We start from the raw sequence: 16,679 nt of genomic DNA, 5'->3' as shown, positions 1-16,679 counted from the left end.
TCTGCCCAACCGAGAAACACCCCAAACACAAATTTGCAGTCTGCAATGAGCTGATCTGCTCGAGTCTGTCCCTCAACACCCCCTCCCACCTCAACATCCTTATTGCCCTATCTTGCTGTATGCTGAAAACTGGATATGAAACAGGATATAATTTCCAATAAAGTCTTACTGGTCTTGCTATTCAGCTCTGCTCTAGGTGGGCATTTAAATGAAGGTATCCAATATGCAGAAAGCCTAAGATGTTTCAGTAGGATAGGGCAGGGAGGCAACCAAGAAAGTTAGTTTGGTCCAGCTTCACATTTTACGTGCCAGGCAGCCCACACAGACCCTTTCCTTCAGGCACGGAGCACCAAGAGGTGCAGAGAAACGCCCTCACAGAGTAGCAGCCAGTACTGCTTCCTGAGTAGCTAGATGTTACACATAATGGTTTACAGCACTTTGCACAAAAGCCAAGCTGAACTGATGAGCAGGGGCTCCATTAGGAACATTATGTCCATGTCTCATATTAAAAGCCAAACATGTTAAATGAGTATCCTTGAGGCAAATGTAGCAGAAGCTGGTTGATACTTTTAGTCAGGGAGAGAAATTAGCAAATGCCAGCAGATTGATTCAGACTCACAGAGGTTCCAAAAAAGATGACACGTAAATCAGTTTTCCCTCCCCACACTCCAAAGACCCAGTCATTAGTCCATATTGAGAAGTAATGAAAATGTTGCTGTTGTCCCACTGCACAGAGATCAAGACTATTTTAGCAAATCTCTGACATCAACAGTAGAATTAAAAGCAAAAAGCTTTTCTCCTCCGAGTAACCAAGCATGTAAGCAGCGCTGCTTGCCAATCCAAACAGCCACCAGCAGTCCACCAATCTGCTGCTCTTTCAATAACCAACTCGACGACAACATCCAAAGAGGACAGAAACCTACACACCCCAGAGCAGCATTACTCAACCTGTGGTCCATAAACCACTGGCAGCTATAAGACTTCAGGGGTCTGCAACATGATTGGAAACAAAAGCAAAACACAAATGTGTGTTCGTTCACACTAACAAGCAAACAAAACAGGGGAAATGAGGACAATAAATTAACACTTGGTCCTAAACAAAGGCTGTTACAGCAAGACTCTACAAGATGACCTGGGGGCTCAAAACATCTGGAGCGAGATGGGTAAGTGCTACCCGAGGACTTGCAGCCTCTGTGGGAACACACTCTGCTGCCTGGTCCTTGAGAGCATCCTGACTCTTCGCCACTGTGATCTGGAGCTGGAGAGGGAATTAGCTGTCAGCCCAGCTGGGATGGTGCTGGCTTGGCATCCTCTCCCAGGCACTCAGCTTTTGCCAAGCCTCAATAACATTCTCTAGCATAAAACTTAGGCATAACATCAAACAAAAATGTTTATTTTCAGACCTTGATGGACTATCACTCTGAAATACTTTCTACTTCCCTTGCTTCGGGTCCTAAAGCAGGAAGCTCTTTTTGTCCACAACTCTTTTCTGCTTGTCCCTCTCCACCCTTTCCAAAGCACACCGAGTACCATTTAGCTGGGTTTTGAAATTGTCATGGTTGCCTGGCTCTAGGATCACTCACAGATAATGATGAAGGTGACCATATAACAGACAAACTCTAGACATCTCTATACTCATTTATTTATTATTCTGTATTCCTGTCAGTGTGAACCTAGCAGTCTCTAGCTGCATTAAATCTGCCTACTCTTTTAACAACGAAGGGACTGGGACAGGACACAGTAGCACATTCAGTATTTTTACTTCGCCAAGACAAGCTCTGTCTGCGGTCCAAGATGTACCTGTAACAAAACTCATGTTTTTGGAAGGTCTGGCAAGCCAATGGGAAGACATCAAGAAACGCCCAGAGTGTCGTGCAAGTGTCGCATAAGTACAGCACAATATCCTTCAGCTCCTGAGAGAGAAAGAGCAATTACTGAGAGAAAAGCCAGACAAGTTTTCCTAGGAACATAGTATAACTCACTAACAGGGACACATCATGTTCAGACCAAGCCTTTTTCCTGACTGCACAAAGACAGTCTGCTCTCAATTATAAACACATTACATGTTACCGGGTCTAGATGCAGAGACAATGTCTCTACTAAAACTTCTATCCTTTAAAGATCTATAATGCAATCCCAACTGCTCACTCTCATTAAAGAAGATTCTCGTAATTTCACAGAATCATCATATCCCATTTTGGACAGTGGCTTTATCCTCAATATATCCTCCACATATAGTATTCTTCCCCATCTAGCTGGAAGCACTGCATAGCAGTAATAGAGGAATTAAAGGGATGATTTCAGTGGTCCATTTCAGTGCAAGATGCGTTTCCAGGGTAGCTGTAACAACTCCCACACACAAACTGTACAACTAAGATTTTGTAGAAGACCATGCTCACTGACATGGGGCCTGTCTTTGTACAGCACCCAGCACAAAAACACCCCTCTTAACTAGAGTTAAAGTACACTATTGCTAAACAAACATTTCTGGAGAAAAAAAAAAAAAATCAATTCTGATCACTGTCAGGGTTACGTAGAGACTTCCGTCAGATAGTCTGTTACATTACTTATAAGCTGGCTAAGCGAAAAAGATGCCAAGGTTCATAAAGAACCCACGATACAATGGATATGGTTGAAATGCACATGAGCAAAGCAACCAGTTCATGGTGGAAAGGCTTTATCATCAAGTCATATGACAAACACTGAAACAATGACATGGAACCACATGCTGTATGAGCCATCAGTATTTGGGAACAGAATGACCCTCTGTGGTCTCACTGCTCCATGGACTGTTCAGTCTGCACAACTACAAACAGTAAAGTGCAAGGAGCAACAGTTCTACCTGGAGGGGCATGTTCCCTGGAGTCACATTTACTTTTTCTTCCAATTTCTGAGGCTCAGCAGAGGCTCCTTCACACTGCAAACCACACTTACGCAAAATACTGTTAAACACCTAAATCAAGAGAACAGAAAAGTGTTAAAACAGACAAGAGAAAGCTGTGGGACACGCCTTATCTTGTTAATAATCACTGCTATGATCACATATGCAATATGGGACTATTTCCATACAGCACGGAGCTGTGTAAGATGAAAGCCGCAACAGACTCTTGCAGGCTACAGCAGGAAGGGCCACATTGCACTTCTGAAACTCCGTGCAACTTGCAAGTAATTTAAGTGCAGCTGCATATGGTCATGGTGTCGAGACAGGGATTGCAGCTAATCCAAATCCTTAGCTATGTGAGAAAAATCAGCCAGCAAGGCCAACGCTGGGAGGCCACCCGGGATCCCTATTTGCAAGGGAGTAGCGGGACAATTGGGAAGTTAACACCACCTCCGGCTTATGAGCTAGTCCCAAACCCTGCCCTCTCCCCTGAGGTTAGCAGGACAGATTTTGTGGCTCTTGTTTATAAACAAAGAATCTGGGGAGAAGTCAATAGAATTAGGTTCCGGATTGCTAACAACCTTTGGTGTAGGACCAACTTAAAAGCAATTCCTCTACATTTGCACCTTGAGAGATCTGTCAAACCCTCCTCCCAGAGATATGTGAGTGGGTGGCTAAAGGTACTGAAGTTGCATACTTGGGGTTAATATTACTAGTCCACAGGGCATGTAAGCTCCTAAATCTGCACAGGTATCAACTCCTTTCAGCGACAGTGTAAGCACATCACTAGTTTTATGGATCAGTAATGACACATCTTTGTTTGAGCTGTTACACCCACACACTTGAGATACACTGGTATCACCCTGCAATGGTTACCAAAACACACAGTAAAGAAACCAGTGTTCTGCAGAGGAACTGCTCCGACATGGTACATCACAAAAGCAAATGGAATCTCTGCTGTCCTCCCCAGTAATTCATTTGAAGGTTTGGTCTTGCATCCTAGAATATTTTTTAAACGTGGTACCACCTCTGAGATTTACCTCTAACAGTTTCTTAAAACACGGAAAAAAAGAAGAATGTGGGCTTTCAAAAAGTCAAGTGACATTATAGGTGTCTTGGGGTAAACGGCATCTTGGGTTTGTCTATTTTTGTGCACAGGTGAGCTTTTTGAGGACATAAACATGACATTTTCAGGGTACAAAGATGTCAAGGCACCTTGATTTCCCCCTCAGGTTAAATGTGAATCCTGCTTACCAAGCCTAGGGAATATAAAAGCTGCTTACAAAAATGAAAGCTTCGACATGGAGAGGTGCTAAATACCTTTTGTATGGCAACAATGCATCCCTTCCAACAGATTTTCATTTACTCCTGAAACCTGCAGTGTTAACGCTAACCCATTCTACTATGTCTAGTCTTAGCTACCTCTCATGGTCTCGATTTTGTTGTTTTAAGTTTCAATGCTTCCCCCGCTTGTGGGGGGGCAGGATACAAACAATACTTTTTGAACCGTCTAACGACAAGTCCTTGAGATTAACTGCAGAGAAGGCCAGAAGCTGAAGGAAGGTAATAGGAAATAGTCATCAAGTAATTGTTTTAGATAAAGGTTCAAAACCTACCTGACACACATTAGCATAAACCAGAGAAAGTAAGCAATAGCAAATACATTCTGCCTGCCTATGACCACATTTGCTCCCTTCCACCCTCTAAGCTATGCCACATTTCCAAATGAAATCCGAGCCCTGGGCCAAGCAGGAAAGCAGTACCTGGAGGACCGTGGGCAGAGTTTCGTCTAGGTCACTGAAGTAACTTGGTTGCTGAGTGAAGATATTTTCTGAGAAGAGAGGGGGAAGGAGACCATTTCCCGTTAGTTCGGACATTCATGCCAACAAGCAAATTTGCACCAGAAGATGTACCTGCATTATTACTGACACCCCCCAGCCCCTCCAGACACAGCTAATAACCATTTAGGAGATGGGCACAGGCTCACTTCTCAACTCGTGCACAGGGCCTACTCCTATAAAGCTGGCCCATCAACTCTTCAGTGCAACTGGAGAGCTGGTAACGAGAATATGCTCATCAGAGCAGAGCAAACGAGATGTTAGATGATTCACGCCCCACAGGCTGAATCAATGAATAATGCAAATACTATCGCTAAACATTCCTAGTTCCTTTATTTGACAACTGGAGTTGACTTTTAATTACTGCTAACAGTTCAGCATACACTGGAAAGTGTTCTGCAGAATATTTCTTAAAGGTAATGAGGCTTTAGTAACACCTGCTATTATATTACTAGGACTTCATTATCTTTACAGAATACTCCGCTGAGTAATGGCGTACCATAAATCCTCACCAAGTAAGCACAGAGGCTGCCTATTTTCCTGTGAATTACCGTTCAGGTGATGAAAATTAACAGAGTTCTCCAGCAAGGACAGAGCATGGGTAAGAGTTATGAGGCAGGTTTCAGAAAAATTTATACCCCGAGAAGAACCTAAAGTTCATCAAGTTATGAATTACACACCAGAACTGCTCATGCCGTTATTGTCACAACATAATGCAAATAATCAGGTGAGCAAATCATCGGTCACTTGCGTGCAGCATTATTGCATTGCACTCCAGAGCATATGTATAATTCAAATGGGGTTTCACACACTTAGGTCTTCTTCGGAATATTTTAAGACCCAGATAATCTAAGCTTCACATCTGAAAGAGAATTATCTATCTTGTCATGCCTTCTTTCCACCTCTGAGGCTTGACAGATGAATTTAGAGTGGAAGTCACTGAAAAAGGATAAAGGGATTAAAAACTGCAAAGGTTTATCTACACTTTTCTGGTCCAGAAATTTGTCTGCATCACATGATCTCTAACGCTTCTCATGTTAGTCAACTTGGAAATGAGAGAAAAATAACTACCAAAGAAAGGAAGAAGTTTCATTACACGAACTGCAGACAAAGTGGGTTAGAATTTAGGAAGAAGAGCTCACTTAATCCAAGGTTAGGTACTCTTCCATCTGTGCTCAGGTGGATGTTAAAGATCACAAGTGGTTCCCTTGTGAAGAGAGCACAGGATAAATACAGAAGCTAAACCAATATGCCCTCTCTTCATTACACAGGTTCTAGCGTCCAAGGCTGAGATGTTACTTAATATGCACTTGCCACTAAGACTGTCTGCACAGATACAGAGAAACCTGGGGATAAGCACAGCTTGAGCAATGCTCTGAAGTGCTTTGTGGTTTGAAGGCACTGTATAAATCAATGTCTGCATTGACATTTCAAGTTCTCCCACTTCATAGACCAGTGATTAGCGCATGTTGCACGTTTTGCTTGGCTCCCAACTCTGGGAACAAAAGCACCCATATGAGCCGTTGGACCGTGCCCCATCTTCTAACCCTCCTCCCTCCCTGCCCAGGAGTGGAGTTCTTTGCCCCTTCCCATCTCTACCAGGATTTTACAGAGCCGTCATGGTCCTCTTACACTGGCTGAGGACACATTTAGTTGGCATGGGAAACAACTGCTGAGGCATAACTGAGCCTTGGTTCATGCCTAACGCCACGAGCCCAGCTCAGGACAGCTAAGCAGCAGGACACAATGCTTTCCTTGACATAAATGAAGTTCACAAGAAAAAACAAAAAAGTAATCTGATCTAGGAATTGATCTAGATGTTATAGATTCTAGTTGCTACTGAACAATTCATTTTCAGAGCAGTAACATTGGTATAAAACCCCACTCATCACTTGCCATTATACCAGTAAGCAAAAGCCTAAATGCAACAAGTTGTTCCTTGGCTTTAACTAACCAATCATCTTCTGGAGCAGGAGACCATTTCCTTTCCCAAAAAGCACACAGAGATCCAGAATCTTAGGGATGTCGAACAGGAAGTTATTGTAAATAATTTCTCCAAAGACAGAGGGAGTGATAAAATGATCCTACAAAAGAAAAAAAAAAAAAGTCATTTAAAGGATAATCCATATCTTACTCTGCAAGAACTCCAGCATTATAATGACATCTGTAACTGACAGATGTAAAAACATCTCTCAAAGGTGTATTAAGGATTTTGTTTCATAGAAGGCAGCAACTCTGCTCACGCCAGCTTCTGCAGAGCCCTCCATCCCCACATTCCCAGCTGCTTGTCACTGCCACTACACCATCCACCCCACTGGCCTCGCACCACTCACAGGGCCAGGCCGCACCACGAAGTGAACCAATCAACCTAAAAGTTAAAACAAAAAGCTGCCTACAGTTTGTTCAGTTCCCAGACCTGGCTCACGACGTGGCCAAATAAGCAGCTGAGCTGACACAAGAATGGCTCAGCTCAGGAGCAGGAATGAGTAACCAGGCATAGGCACAGCTTAACTGGCACTGACACTGAAAAAATACACGTGAGATCACAGCCTGAGGTTACTGGTACCCTGGAAGAGCAGAATCAAGGCACCAAAGGCGACTGCATCAGTGACAAGTAGGAAGAAAACCCAGGAACTGCAGCTCTGTACCCTGACTGCTGGAACACTGTGTCAAAAACACGTGACTCGTAACATTGAAGGAATTTCCTCTAAAATTCTAGATGACAAAAATTCCATCGTCTTTGACACTGAGAAACAAGCAAGCTACAACATGATTTCAGATTTTCAGAAGACAAATTTGCCTATGACAGCAAATGTTTTCAATCACAGTGAAAGGCAGTACGCACATTTTCCCTGCTAAAGCAGAGGGACAGGGCTTTACGCTGGCTAGGTTCAATTTCTAGAACTCTTGCTGACTGCCTGCAGGACAACAGACTATTCATTCTCTTCAAATTACTCAGCTATAAAATGGTTTCGAATGCTTCTCTGCCTCATTGGAGTGGTAAGATTTAATCAGATCCTGGAATGAAAGACACCATAGAGGTGTCAAATACTTCTGCTGAAGCGGTGCCAGCTGCAGGCTCCAGCATTCCTTCTACCTCAGCCCCAGTCCTCCAGCTCCCATTCCAAGACCTTTCCTCAAAATGTCCTGAATGTCACCATTGTGATAATCAAGAGAATCAATACTTCACGAAATAACACATCATGAACCAATGAGGCTATCAAGGGAGTAATTGCTAAAGCACAAGGTGCCTCACTCATCCTGCCCAAAGGCCTTGTGAAAACTCCACGGCTCCTGATGGGAGTCGCACTCACACAACTAGGGCCGAGTATGTCTTTCAAGTATGATGCCAAGAAAAGAGAAGTTTAGAGCAATTTCATTGTGTGCCCAAAACTTGGGGAAAGTTCAAGGAGAGACAAGTATTAGCACAGATACGCGACACTGCACGGCACAGAGGAAGTGGCATTGAGGGAGTGAACTCAGCTACTGAGGGAGTAGCTCAGCTACTGGTGGCCTGAAGCGCCTCTGTTCCATGCAGCCGTACAAAGGCCAACTTGCTCTTTTTTCCTCTTACAGTGACATATCATTCCACCACACATGGCTAACTTGCTATTACTTAGTTGTCTGCCTGGATCTCCTTCCTAAGAAGTCATTGCATAGTTCAGACACTTCAGCTCTGAGTGGTTATCATCTCCATACGGAGAAACAGACTGATAAAAAAAGCCAGGGAGAGGAACGCAGTTGGACATGCAAGGAAGAAACACGATTAATTTCTCTAATTGTCTTTTTTCCTACGCTATACAGCCCGGAGCATCTGCAAGGCAAAGAAATATTTACCTTGGACTCCTTGTGAGTGGACATTCTGAGGAAAGTCAGGAAGACACTCCGATGAAGACATTTCTGCATGTCATTCACCTCTGGATGGCAATCCAGCAACGCATCAAACTTGCGAGGGGCATAGCACAGGTAGGAATCCAGACATTTCTGAAGTGTCTCATCAAATATTACCTTGCACAACGAAAGACAAGAAAATGGAAAGAAGGGAATGTCACACATTCATAGGTTGTGCTCACAGGCAGCCCAGTTAAATTTAAAAGTAATCCAAAACAGTCAAGAGTGCTAAAAGGATTCATATATGCATCAAATACAAGCAAACTCTTAAAATCCACAATGAAAATTCTATAGTGAAATACTACTTTCTATGCACTCTAAGGTGCAGTAATTAAAATGCTTGACAAATGATGTAATGAGCATATACAAGTCTTTATGAAAACAATTTAAAGTCTGTGGCTTTTACAAGCACCTAGATTGTTCATGCTTTTTCTTCAGTGTCCACAAAACAATTATTACCTGGCACCAAAATTTGTCATGAGGCAAAGCCAGAAGCCAGTTCAGGTCATCTGCAATGAATTTTGCTCGCTCCAAGAATTCTTCCACTAAAGCAGGGTCTCTGACAACAGGTGGCGGTCTGTATAGCACAAAAGACCGATCTGCTTTTATTTCTGGGTGCTGCAGAAAGCCAAAACACTGTATTAAAACTACAGACCAAGTGACAGGAACGCCCAGTTACCATTTGCACTGCTCACTAGATTTTAGGAAACAAACACAAAATTACGCTTTAATACAATTTGACATTCAGTTCCCTGGTAACTTCCCACTTTCTAATCTTTCAAGGCAGCAGATCAGTGGGTTTGCATCCTTATTTATCAGCAATATTTTCAGACCTTCGTAATTTGGTAGATGTGCTCCTTGGATTCTATTAACCAAAAGCCTTGCAAAGCAATCCTCCCACACCTTCAAAACAAACAGCAACAGCTTAATGTCATGCCTTTGAAACGTGGCCTGCACTCTCTCTTTTTCCTCCAAACCGGTTCTTGCACAACAATCCATGAAGCCAAACCACCATGACCACCAAATACAGAGAAGAAACATTTCACTACCCTTCCCAAGGGTTACTGAACAGGCTTTGCCCAAATACTCCCACCCTAGAAGGAGAACCATGTTGAGTAGCGAGCAGCAGCTTCGAGCTCTGCCTCAACCCACACGTACGCCCAGGGTACACCTCCTCACGAGCAAGCAGCATTAACGGCAGGTCCCACTTCCGCAACTTGCCCAGAAGGCTCTCTCCATGCCTTCTTATTTCTGGGAGAAAAGGGTTATTGTGGATTTAATTTTCTGATTTCACCAAGCTGAAGCCACAGGGTGGGAGGTCACGGGATGCAGTAAGTGGACAGACTTATCCCAGTGCTACAGCTCAGAGCTAAACTTCACGCAGAGCTTGCAAAAGCTCCCAAAGCATTCTCTCTATTGCAGCAAAGTTTACATTACTAATCGGGCTGTTCCTCAAAAGAATAAGTAGTTCTGGGAGAACACAGTTTACTACAGATGTTGGACACAGCAAGTTGTTTTTGTTTTGTTTTTGTTTTTTTCCAACAGTGGATAAATGAAATCTCAACTATCTGAATGCACTAAAACACAAAGAAAATTTCTTTAACAGGCAAGCTAACCAAATTCCATCATATCCTGGACCAAGGGGTAGTTTTGCCCAGGCCTCAACATAAGACAATTATTTATTAAAGGTCTTGTTTGGCTTTCAGGAAAAACACAGCTCACCAGTGCTGGCAGAGTTCTCAGCTTCCCTGTCTCGGGATCCCTTTCTGTCAGCTGGAGTTCATCCAGAGGCAATGCCGGCATCGTGATGACGTGTTCCTGTCTTCAGCAAACAGAAAAACAAAAGCAGCACAGGATGCATTTTACAAGGTCGATCAACCAAAAGCATAACAGAAGAGGCTACAGCCCTTACTGTAACACACACACACAAAGCGGCTGGAAATATATTTATGCAAAGCAATTTATACACCACCCAAATGCCAAACCTCGAGGGAACACCCAAGAGCCACCTGCACGTGCCTCAGAGAAACCTGTAACGTGGTAGCTTTACTTTCATCCCTGTTCCTCACTGTCGTGGCTTAATCCCAGCCGGCAACGCAGCCGCTCACTCACTCCCCCACCCAGTGGGATGGGGGAGAGAATCAGGAAAAAAGTAAAACTCGTGGGCTGAGATAAAGACAGTTTAATAGGACAGAAAAGGAAGAAAATAATAATAATGGTAATAATAATGATAATAATAATAATAACAATAAAAGAATTAGAATATACAAAACAAGGGATGCGCAATGCAATTGCTCACCACTTGCCGACCGATGCCCAGCCAGTTCCCGAGCAGCGGTCCCTGGCCAGCTTTCCCCCCAGTTTATATACTGGGCATGACGGCATACGGTATGGAATATCCCTTTGGCCAGTTTGGGTCAGCTGTCCTGGCGGTGTCCCCTCCCAGCTTCTTGTGCCCCTCCAGCCTTCTTGCTGGCTGGGCACGAGAAGCTGAAAAATCCTTGACTTAGTATAAACACGACTTAGCAACAACTAAAAACATCAGTGTGTTATCAACATTATTTTCCTACTAAATCCAAAACACTGCACTCACTGTACCAGCTACTAGGAAGAAAATTAACTCTATCCCAGCCAAAACCAGGACACTTATTGAGAGGCCATAGATATCCTCCAGGACAACAAAAAGCATTTGGGGACATTGTTTCATATGGAAGCTTGATATTTAAATCTGGTTCCTGAAGAGCTGGGCTAAACTCTCTGCCTTTGCAGTCTCTTTTAATGCTTGCAGTCTGTCTCCTGACAGTATAAACTGGAGAAGCAATCAGAACACATCCTGCCAACATACTATTAAAAGAATATTTTTGGTGCTTACGTGGCAGAATCACTCCGTACTCATTCAGATAAGGTACACAGGCTGAGCCTACAAAACCCAGCCTTCCTTTCCCCTGCCAAATCCCACGTGCTCACAAAACCACATTTTAATCTTCAACAGCATTTTTATGCTCAGAAATATTTCAGCTAACTTTCTGAAATTAACTGTAAGTCAAACATTAGAGTTTGAAAAGTATGTTATGTGCATTGTTAAAAAAGTTCAGATATTAACAAAAAATTAAAATTGCAGGTTAACAGAGCTTTTCATTTCTTGAGGAATTTATAGTATTACGATTTCTGCGAAATGGTACTAAAAAGTTATGTTCTTGTTAAGGTCTAAGATCACAAGTCTCCTCATATGCATATTTAATTGCATTCACATTGCCTGGGCATAATAACAACTAAAACAAGAGAAGTGTCTCTACAGTTGAACAATACTGATTCAGGAGCAAGATCACAGTTTAGACAGCAAGTGAAAGAGTAACATTTTTAGTTCCAGAGAACTTGTCACCTATTGGATTCAGGCAAAAATTGTGTCATCTAACATTTTAGAGTTCAATTTTTAAAAAAAAAAAGAAAGAAAAAATTACAGTAGAGCAACACCAATACATACAGCTTAGAAAACTTAAAATAATTATGTCTTCCCAAGGGAGTTTAAAGATTAGAATGTTGACAAGAGCGTTTTCAATTCTTTATGATAAACAGTTTCTTCGGGGAAAAAACCCAACAAATTTTCAGCAGAATAAGCCAAGCTGTTTTTCAGTTCTCATCATATATTTAATTTGGCTCTTAAAATTTCTAGAGTCATTCTGAAAACTGCACATAGAAGCGTGTGTTTGCAACAAGGAAAAAAAAGGTCACGTGTCTCATTTCAAGCCTGCCAAGCATCAAAATCTCCAGTCCAAGTCAAAAACATCTTGGAAGAGACAGGCTCCCTGGCCAAAAGCTTATTCATCTGGAGAAGAGAATAAACCTGAGTACGGAATATCCTCAACACAGAGAGTCATTCCCGATCACTATCATATGCTTTTCCTCCCCAAGAGCTTTGGTCTAAACTACAAGGACATGATTAATTTGTCATACCCTGTGATTTCAGGCACACAGTGTAAGAACCGAACAGCCCTGAAGAAGAATACAACAAACCAAACTTTTGCCAGGGAAACTTATTTTCACAGCGTTAGAAACGTTCTCTGCCCTGCACAGACAAGGGGACACCCAGGGCGAGGTGCACACTGCCGGGGCCGAGGCACCCACCACAGCACTGCCGGCAGAGGAAGGGTGCCACGCTGCAGCTTCACTAACAGCAGAGGCACACATTGGATGTGCTGCTAAAGAGTCAGGTGAAGCCCCGGCAGCCCTCTCCCCTTCATCTACTTTCACATCACCAGCCCTAGTTTTCCCCCTGCTACTGCACCTCAAGACCTCCAGCCAGCCGACAGCAGGCACCCAGCCCTACTGCCCACCTAGTCCCAAGCCAAGCACCGAACCGAGCTCTGCCCACGCCTCCCTGCACACCCTCCTCCCCTGTACGCCACCCCACCAGGCCCAGCCGCCCTCCTGTAGCCCCAAACACCCCCTCCAGCCACCGCCGCAGCCCCAAGCCCCGTTACCCCGTTACCCCGCTCCCTGCCCCAGCACCCCGGCAGCCGATGCCACCGGCCCCAGGCCCTGCGGCCCCTCCGGGCCCTCCCACCTCGACCCGGCTCTGCCAGCCCTACAACACCCCCCAGCCACCCTCTCCAGCCACCGCCAGTTAAGCCAAGCCCTGTCGCTCCAGCCACCCCTTTGAGCCACCTGCCACCACCGCCGCCCCCCCCCACCAGCCCCGCCGCCGCCTTACCGGGCCCTGTCACCCTGCCCAGCCGCAGCCACGTACTCCCAGGCCCTGCCGCCAACCACTGCCGCCCTGCCCCAGTCACCCCCATACGGCCCCCGCCAGGGTGCCCGAGTCCCCGTTACCGGGCAGCCACGTCCCGCCACCGGCACCACGCTTCCGCAGCCAGACGGCCGTTCCGGTAGCGAGCGGAAGTGCCCGGGATGGGCGGAGCCTGGCGTGTCTCCGCCCCCGCCGGCGGCTCTGCCCCGCCGGGCCCCGCCGCCCGCCCGCCCTCGGCGCTGCCCCTGCGAGGCGGGTTCCCCCTCGGCCGGCCCCGGCCCCAAGGAGCCCGGCGCCAGGTCTGGATCTGAGGTACAGGAACAAGAACCACGGGCTGCGTTTAAACGGGAATGGTTGCGCTGCAGGAACCAAACAGGCGTTTTTCAACCTAAAATGCCGCTCCTTCCGTCCGTGCCAGGCTACAGCCATGGGTTTGTAATTGCAGTCACAGCCATGACGGGGTTTGTGAGGGGAAGAAAGCCTCTGTCTGCGAGGCAACAGTTTTTCCTTTGACAGAAAACCAGCCGGTTCAATAACGCACCTTTTTTGTAGGGGAGGCCTTATTAACTTAATTGTACGGACGCGTCCAGTGCCGCAGATGGGAGGGAGCCCCGGGAAGGGGTCCCCGCGGGGACAGCGGGGCGGTCACAGCTGGGAACCCACACAGCCCCTCGCCCGTTCCCTCCGCTTTGGCTTCTCGTTGCTCCTTAGGGAGATGACTGCGCGTTACAGTTTGACACCGCAGGACACGTATACTTCTCGTCAATTAATACAAGCGCGATTGATGTTAAGACCAGATTAGGTTAGTCACGCTTACACCGCACGGAAACCCCGGGACTCGGGCACTCCCCAGCCTGTGGGAGGACAGAGGGATGCCGGGCGGGATGGACCCCTCCGGCTGCCACTAATTTGGGTGCTCTGAAGGGGCTCGGTTCTCTTCCTTAACTGCACAAAACTCCTCCTAAACTTAGGCCAGGGTCCAGGTTTAGATGGTAAAGTAGCCTAAAATAGAAACCACGCCATGCCCTCTGTCATGTGGCTAATTAGGAATGGGGCTGTAACGAGGTTCCAGCTCCCGATCGCCCAGTCCAAGCCTTCGCCGGACAGCGGGTATTTCGACTTCCCGCCTTCCAGCCGCGTGCACTGGCGTTGGGGTGCCCATGAGCCCGCAGGAGGGGAGAGGGGAGCGGGCCGCACACCCGGAGGGCTTCCCGCAGCTCCGCGGAGGAAGCCGACTGCTCGCTGCTCCTGCCCAGCGCTGTCCTGGCCAACGTTTCCTTACTCGCACGCTGACGTGTTCTCCCTAGCAGGAGGGCAGCACGCACAGGCTGCCTTGCTTTCACATCTGGTAGGGTACTACTGATTTGCACTTCAAAGGTCACGACAGGTTGTCCGGAACCTGCCATTTTCACCATTCCTTTGCCATACCTTTGAATTACAGATTTTTAAATTAAATATTTACTATTTCTATTTCTCAAACATCCCTACACAAGTCAGGCCCTCAGACTGGAGCCCCAGCACCAACACGCTGTGCAAAACAACCTACCAGAACAAAACTCTAGTAATGATGTCAGATCCAAGGTTTGCTCCGATTGTTTAGCGGAGGATTACCTTGGGCAATTGAAACATGATTCCCTTGCAAAGGCATCTGTTTATTTCCCCTCCTTTGCCAACCTTCCTCCAGAGCAGTGGTGGCGAGACTCCAAGTGACTCAGTGGGCCTCAAATCTGTCATTGAGCTGTTCTGAATCACTATTCCTCTTTTGTTTTGTTTTGTTTTTTTGTTACCTTACCAATTGTGTATTACCTATTTGATTGCCTAAAGCACTGTGAACTATTGGAGCCTCTGCCCAAAACATTGGTGATAGTAACTACGTACGTATAACCCAGTTCGATAATTATACGTATACACATTATTCGTAGAAATTAAATTTAATCTGGCAAACAAAAAGCGCACCCGTTCACCTGTGTACAACGTGCCAGAGACCTTTAAGATTTCACGACAGTAAAAGTCAAATCTGAAATCTTAATGCAAATCACAGCTTTCCGATCCCAGCCGCGCAGGGTCACTGCGCGCCCCTCTTGCACAGATAAGGCAAAGCATGAAAACCAGCTTGCAGGCTGCTGAGCTCTGCTGAAAAATCCCTCTTTCTAGGTTTGATCCAGAGCCATCTGAAGTTACTGGGCAAGCGGGCTTCCGATCAGATCCCAAGTGGAGAACTTCTCCAGCCAAAAGTTTTTGGAAAAGGAGCTTTTATTCAAAGGATCCTTCTCTGGGTATGATTCATGGACGGGAGGAAGTCGTTCAGTGCCGAATGTAATGGTGCAGATTATCAGATGTCACAAGTCAAAGGCGGGATGGAGTGCCCTGGTTCCAGCAGCACTGTCACTGTTCTGACAGATACATACCAATGATCTCCTTGACTCTCTTTGTGCGGTAAGGACACTCCTGACTCGGCTAGTGATGAGGCACAAAAGCAGCCTTTTAATTTCAAGCAGTGCAAGGAGAAGGATTGAAACGCTGGAGCGACCCCAGGAATGTGCTGTTGGAGGTCAGTCTGTTTTCTTTGTCGGTCTGTCACGGACGCTACAATAAGGCATTCTGCTTCCTGAACAGCACCCGGGTTTCCACAGTTCCTGCATTTTCTCAAATTCCGCCTGGAAGTCCCAAATGACAGCCTGGGGGCCGGTTAGAATATCTGCTTCACTTCCGTGCAGTCACGGAAGATAGCTGTTTCTTCCCTAGTCGCACAGCAGTCTCAGCGGTTACTGGGCCAAGCGACCTTCTTCCCTGCAGGCAAACCAGGCGAGGCACACCTGCTGTCCCCTCTTTTTCTCCCGAAGGACATCACAGAGGCTTTAAAGACAGCAGCCTGCCCCTGCGCTGTTTACATGCAAGTCTGAGGGCGCAGGAAACCCTGAAGGACCGTCACTTCCAAACACATTTAAAAAATAGAAATAAAATGAGAGAGTTATGAAATCACCAGAGGAAAATATCAGTGTAATCTAAAAAAAGACCTAACCGTAGTACGAAGTTGCAAAGTTGTGGAAATTGGCCATTATATTTTCTAAGCAGCTGAAATGCAATTACAGTAATAATGATGAATCGGTATAGCTCTGGGCTTTGCAATTTTTCAACCCAGCTCTACCTTTTCCTTTTTTACATTTTATCTTAATGATATATACATTAGCTTATCAAGGACTAATGGAAGTTACAAGCCTTCCACAGCATGTTCTCGATAGTCACAGAGACAGAGGTGTTATCATTAAAATATTGACCTGATGGATCCTACAATCATTTATTAACTATTTTTTCAATTTCC

At 45.6% G+C, this 16,679-nt stretch overlaps 1 protein-coding gene across 1 annotated transcript in view; it reads right to left on the bottom strand.

Moving 5' to 3' along the window:
* The window catches only part of ASCC2 (activating signal cointegrator 1 complex subunit 2), a 28,044-nt gene extending 14,560 nt beyond the window's left edge, over nucleotides 1–13,484 (bottom strand). The window contains 8 exon segments of the mRNA XM_050906770.1: nucleotides 1,801–1,913; nucleotides 2,843–2,953; nucleotides 4,645–4,712; nucleotides 6,674–6,803; nucleotides 8,557–8,727; nucleotides 9,070–9,228; nucleotides 10,333–10,432; nucleotides 13,441–13,484. Of these exon segments, the coding sequence (XP_050762727.1) occupies nucleotides 1,801–1,913; nucleotides 2,843–2,953; nucleotides 4,645–4,712; nucleotides 6,674–6,803; nucleotides 8,557–8,727; nucleotides 9,070–9,228; nucleotides 10,333–10,413 (833 nt within the window). The 5' untranslated portion in view covers nucleotides 10,414–10,432; nucleotides 13,441–13,484.
* Between the last annotated feature and the right edge of the window lie 3,195 nt (nucleotides 13,485–16,679).

Source organism: Gymnogyps californianus, chromosome 16, assembly GCF_018139145.2.
Source record: "Gymnogyps californianus isolate 813 chromosome 16, ASM1813914v2, whole genome shotgun sequence".
Lineage (NCBI taxonomy): Eukaryota > Metazoa > Chordata > Aves > Accipitriformes > Cathartidae > Gymnogyps > Gymnogyps californianus.
The sequence above is the reverse complement of the archived record's forward strand: the minus strand, read 5'-3'. Positions and strand labels throughout refer to the sequence as shown.